The sequence below is a fragment of the Cervus canadensis genome, chromosome 5 (assembly GCF_019320065.1).
Source record: "Cervus canadensis isolate Bull #8, Minnesota chromosome 5, ASM1932006v1, whole genome shotgun sequence".
Classification (NCBI taxonomy): domain Eukaryota; kingdom Metazoa; phylum Chordata; class Mammalia; order Artiodactyla; family Cervidae; genus Cervus; species Cervus canadensis.
Window position 1 is genome coordinate 13,366,888 of NC_057390.1, and position 6,072 is coordinate 13,372,959.

General features: G+C 40.0%; 1 protein-coding gene across 2 annotated transcripts; it reads right to left on the reverse strand.

Annotated features, from left to right (window-relative positions):
* Positions 1-457: 457 nt before the first annotated feature.
* On the reverse strand, positions 458-2,548 carry LOC122441529 (tropomyosin alpha-3 chain-like). Of its 2 annotated transcripts, XM_043468243.1 has the most exons (2): positions 2,348-2,415; positions 1,733-2,213 (listed from the first exon to the last, which is right to left on the reverse strand). In XM_043468243.1, exons 1-2 carry the CDS (start codon positions 2,413-2,415, stop codon positions 1,733-1,735), a joined length of 549 nt encoding a protein of 182 aa, XP_043324178.1. The 2 variants fall into 2 exon arrangements, with proteins under 2 accessions (XP_043324177.1, XP_043324178.1); XM_043468242.1 differs by having other exon boundaries at positions 458-2,548.
* Positions 2,549-6,072: the final 3,524 nt, after the last annotated feature.

Below are 6,072 nucleotides of genomic sequence, written 5' to 3' on the forward strand. Positions count from 1 at the left end.
ACCAGGCTCCTCTGTCCGTGGGATTCTCCAAGCAAGAATACTGGAGTGGGTAGCCATCCCCTTCTCCAGGGCACCTTCCTGACTTAGGGGTCAAATCCCAGTTTCCTGCATGGCAGATTCTGTACTGTCTGAGCCACGAGGGAGGCCCTAAGAACGCTCCATTGTTTCACCACTCTAGGTCTTTCTTCCAATTCCACATCACCTCTAAGCCCACTTTTATGTCAAAGGGTGAGAGTGCCTGGAAAACAAGAGTTATTAAACCCAGGTATGTTTTCAGTTAAAAAAGCAAACAGGACTTCCAATTTGAGAAAGAGCAAATTTGTGTAATTCAGACCAAACCTCTCATTGAAGACAAGGAGAAAGCTGAGTAAAGCTGTAAATCATGAGTTCATTTGATACTTAAACCAAACAAAGCAAAACTTCATTGTTCCTTTTTATTATTATTATTATTTTTTTATTTTTGGAGGGACTGGTTCTTTATTTCAAAAAGACATTTATCAATTTTCAGTATCAAAACAGTTACACTATTGGTTTTTTTTTCTCCCAGTTGGTCTGCAAAGAGACCACACCAAAGGAGAGAACATTTTAAGCCAATTAAGCTGCAGGATGCACACCTGACAGACCTCACTGAAACCTGATCAAAAAAGGGGGATTGGGTAGGGAAAGAAACTTCAAAAGATCAGCACACTGCTAGCCCACAGACTGTAGAGAGCTCTCACAGGCAGAGGGGTGACCAGTGTGCCTCAACCCCAAAGAAGCAAAGTTCCAAAATAATATAAAATTTAAAAAGTTTTGTACATAAGCTTTTCAAGATTTCTCCAGCACTAACCGATACAAAGCACAATGAGATGGCACTTTTGGAGACAGCAGCTTCAGACCCAGAAAAGGGTGATGAGATGAATTTCATATGGCTAAATCAGTGGCAAAACATAATTTTCTTTCCTTTCAAGGAGGCAGGAGAGCAATTAAGTGGTCACTTCAACATAAAGGGCACGTGATCCAATCTGTGAGCAGTTGGGAACAGGGTAGAGCTGGGACAAGGATTTGGTCTCAGAGGTTTCACCATCTTAATTGTTTGGTCACTTCTGATGAGAAAAGAAAAAAAAAAGTTGTCCAAAGATACCGTAAAGCTGAAAACCTGAACAGCACTTTTTTTTTTTTTTGGCTAACTCCTCCTGGAATCATCTTTCTGGTTTGGCGGGTACTTTTTACAGACCAATGAGGTTTCCCCAAATGGAGCCTTTCTCTGGGCTGCTAGGCTCTCAGTAAGGCAGGCCCAAACCTTTTCCCTTTCTCTCTGGAGAAGGCAATATGCATTAAGCTGAAACGTTACCTTCCAAAAGTGAGAAAGGGATTAGACTGCTGCTTCAGAACTATGGAATTATTTGGAATGTTTTTTACAAATGGTTGTTACATCAACAACAAAAAAGGTAATTACAAAATGTGTACATCACAACATGCTTTTGTAAAGACACTTTGCATTGTGCTCACATTCCCTTAAACGTTGTTCCCAAAGGTGCTCAGCCTCTAGCCCAACTGGAATCTCTGGGGAGAGGCAGAGACAGTTTGGCGAAAAGGACACAGGAGTAAGGGGGTGGGAGAGGTGGCAAAAGGAGAAAGCAGCTTTCCAGTTAAAGATCAGCCCTCAGTTTAAAGGTCAGCTTCCGGCAGGCTGGCCTCAGCGGAGTCGGGGTGAGAGGGAGGAGCAGCGGCAGGGCGGGACTGGGGTGTTCTACATCTCATTCAGGTCAAGCAGAGTCTGGTCCAGCATCCTTTGTGTACAGAGGTGCTCCTCTTTGGTGCATTTCAGTTTATCTTCCAAATCATCAATTGTCTTTTCCAGCTTGGCTACCGATCTCTCAGCAAACTCAGCACGTGTCTCTGCCTCCTTGAGTTTATCAGTAAGAATCTTTATCTCTTCCTCATATTTGTCTTCTTTTTGAGAGTACTTTTCTTCAGCAGCATTCAGACACTTCAGGTTCTGGTCCATCAGTCTGATTTGCTCATCCATCTCTCGGCAACGGGACTCTGCCAGCTCCGCCCGCTCCTCTGTGCGTTCCAAGTCTCCCTCAATAATCACCAACTTACGAGCCACCTCTTCATACTTCCTGTCTGCCTCTTCTGCAATGTGCTTAGCTTCTTTGAGTTGGATTTCCTGGAGTTCCATTTTTTCTTCATCTTTTAAGGCTCGGTTTTCAATAACCTTCATACCTCTCTCGCTCTCATCAGCAGCTTTCTCAGCTTCCTCCAGCTTTTGCAGGGCAGTGGCCAGGCGCTCTTGAGCTCGGTCCAGCTCCTCTTCAACCAGCTGGATCCTACGGTTCAAGGAGGCCACCTCAGCCTCAGCCTGTTCTCGGGCCCGCCTTTCCCCCTCCACTTCCCGCTGGAGGCGCTCGGCCCTCTCCTCTGCATCATCGGCCTGCTGCTGCAGAACCTGGATCTTGCGCTTCACCGCCTCGATGGTGGTGATCCCGGCCATGGTCCCCACCCAGCTCCTGCTTGCCTTCGGGTTCCTGCCTCCTCCGCTCGGCGTTGCAGCCGCTTCTCCTCATTGTTCCTTTTTAGAAGATACTAGAAAATCAACTCATCACTCTAAAATCCAATAAATGAAAGGGAAAAAATCAAGCATTCTTCTTTGATTTTCCTTTACACGGCAACCAATAGTTGATAAAAAGAAGTTTCTCTTTATAGTATTCTTAATAGTCCAGCTAATAAGCTAAGAGGCATGATGGCATTAGAATATCACCATTTCATAGTCCCCATTGAATAAATGGGTCTGGGTATTTATTATAAATGATGGCTAACATCACAAAAAGAGAGACAATCAGGGTAAGTTTAGATGGCACAAAGCTTACTGTTCTTACTGAGACTCAGCCAGTTTTTCTTGCATAAATTCACCCAGAGTTCCCAAAAGCCCTTAGTTGATTTCCAGAGTTTCAAAAGTATTTATTCTAATATTTTTTGCACTTTCGATTGTTCCTTTTGTGAAGGGGTGAATTTTCCAAGGTCCTTACTCAACTTTCAATAATGGCACTCAGATTTTGTCTATTTTTAAAATATATTTGTCCAGACGTTTCACAGTAAAGGAGACACAAAGTATATGAAATATACTCTCAAATATATGAAAAGATGCTCAACCCCCATTATGAAATGATGTCAAAAACTTTTTGTAAGCATTTATGATAAAACAGTGATTGTAACTTGATATTAATGTATTGTCTGAGTCTGATATAATATCTGAAAAGAATGAAATAAATATTAAGACACAGTTTCAAAAAAAGAATAAAGAAAAACTGGTCATATCTCTTCAGGCTAAAGATAATTACAATGAACATATTAGTGGGTTCCCTGTCAATACTGTTCTTATGCAAGTAGACAGATGGGCTGATGACCGACTATGGCAGAATATTTGAAGAGATAATGGGTGAAAACTTCCTAAATATAATGAAAAACATTGATCTACACATTTGAGAAGCTCAGCGAATACAAGCATAGGAAATTGTAGAGATCTATATCTAGTCATAAAATGGAACTGTCAAAGCCAAAGACAAAAAGAAAATTGTTGCGATTAGAATTCATGTAGTGTCCTTACTACAATAAAATTTTTATATTTAAATTTTTAATATTTTAAAAATTTAATGTTTCTAATATTTAACTTTTAATTTAGAATTTTTAAAAACAAAGAAGGAGAAATTAAGACATTTCAAGATAAACAAGAATTATGAATTTGTCACTAACATTCTTCCCCTAAAAGAAATACTAAAGGAAGATTTTTAGGCACTAAAGGACTCTAGGTAGTAACTTAAATCAACAAGAAGAAATAAAGATCACTAGTAAAAGTAACTATGTAAGTAAATATAAAAGACAGTAAATGTATTTTTTTCTTTGTAACTATTTTTTCCCTTATTTAAAAGACAACTGCATAAAACAATACTTATAAATCTATATTGATAGACACAATATGTATAAAGATATTATTTGCAACAATAACAATACAAAGGAGATGTGGGATTGGACCTATATAAGAGTAAAGATTTTAAATGCTATTGAAATTCAGTTCAGTTCAGTCACTCAGTCGTGTCTGACTCTTTGCAACCTCATGAACTGCAGCACACCAGGCCTCCCTGTCCATCACCAACTCCCGGAGGCCACCCAAACCCATGTCCATTGAGTCGGTGATGCCATCCAACCATCTTATCCTCTGTCGTCCCCTTCTCCTCCTGCCCTCAATCTTTCCCAGCATCAGGGTCTTTTCCAATGAGTCAGCTCTTCTCATCAGATGGCCAAAGTATTGCAGTTTCAGCTTCAACATCAGTCCTTTCAATGAACACCCAGGACTGATTTCCTTTAGGATGGACTGGTTGGATCTCCTTTCAGTCCAAAGGACTCTCAAGAGTCTTTTCCAACACCACAGTTCAAAAGCATCAATTCTTCGGCACTCAGCTTTCTTTATAGTCCAACTCTCACATCCACACATGGCTATTGAAATTAAATTGGTATTAATCTGAACTAGACTGTTATAAATTAAGATGTTAATTGTTTAACACAAAAGAAGGCAGTAACAGAGGAATAGAAGGACAAAAATGACATATGTAGAAAAGAAATAATAAAATGAGAGCCATAAATTTTACCTTATCAGTAGTTATATTAAATGCTAATGGATTAAATTCTTCAGCTAAAAGATGGGAATGCAACTATATGCTGCCTAGATTCAAAGAGACAAATAGGTTGAAAGTACAAGGGTGGAAAAAGGTATATCATTCAAATAGCAACCGAAAGAGAGCCAGAGTGGCTGTATCAGACAAAATAGACTTTAAGACAAAAATTGTTGTTGAAGACAAAGAAGAACATTTTATAGTCATAAAAGGGACAATCCATAAAACATTTATATGTGATCCTAACAGCAGAGCCCCAAGACACATGAAGTAAAAAGGGACAGATTTGAAGGGAGAAATAGACAATTCTGAAGTACTTGGAGACTTCAGTACCCCATTTCAATAATGGTGTGGTACAGTAAGGAATAGATTTGATCCTTTTCCTCAGTTCTTGGTACAAAGCTGGTAAAACATTTGCAATTTCCTGATAGGAGTGTCTTTTGTTATTCATGAGGAGCCTCATTTGAGAACACCCAAGTTTATGCTAATTAAGGTAACTTAGGGTGCAGTTCCTACATCCTGCAGCCTCAGGATGGAGTTGCTTGCCAGAAAGACCAAGTGATTAGGGTTGGGACTTTCAGCCTGACTCATTGATCCCAGGGAAGGGGGTGGTGCTAGAGATTAAAGTTCTATAAAAACTCTAGATTGACAAGATTTGATGAGCTTCTGGATTGGTGAGTAAATCCACATGGTGGGAGAGTGGCCACCTCGGTTCCATGGAGAATGGAGCTCCTGCACTTGGAGTACTTCCAAACTCTGCCTTATATACTTCTCCATCTGGCTGTTCCTCTGTATCCTTTATAATAAATTGGTCAGTGTAAGTAAATGTTTCTCTGAATTCTATGAGCCAGTCTCGCAAATTAATCAAACTCAAGGAGAGGTTTGTGGGACCCTCTGACTTATAACTGGTCAATCAAAGGCAGAGGTAACAACCTGGACTTGTGATTGGTGCCTGAAGTGGGAGCAGTCTTGTGAAGACCGAACCCTTAACTTGTAGAATCTGACACTATCTCCAAGTTGATAGTGTCAGAATTGAGTTAAATTTGTGGGACACTCAGTGTCCACTGAGAATTGGAGAATTGCTTGGTGGTATTGTAAAACACTCCACAAATGGATAGAACAATTAGACAGGAGATCATCAAGAAAACAGAAGACTTGAATAATACTACTAACCAACTAGGCCTAACAGACATCTGTAGAACATACCACTCAACAACAGCAGAACACACATTCTTCTCAGAGCACATGGAACACTCTCAAGGGTGGACCATATGTCAGGCCATAAAACAAAGCTCAATAAACATAAAAGGACTGGAATCAAACAAGGTATGTTCTCTGTCGAGTGGAACTGAATTGGAAATTACTAGCAGAAGGAAATTTGGGACATTCACAATGTGTGGAAATTAAGTAATAACTA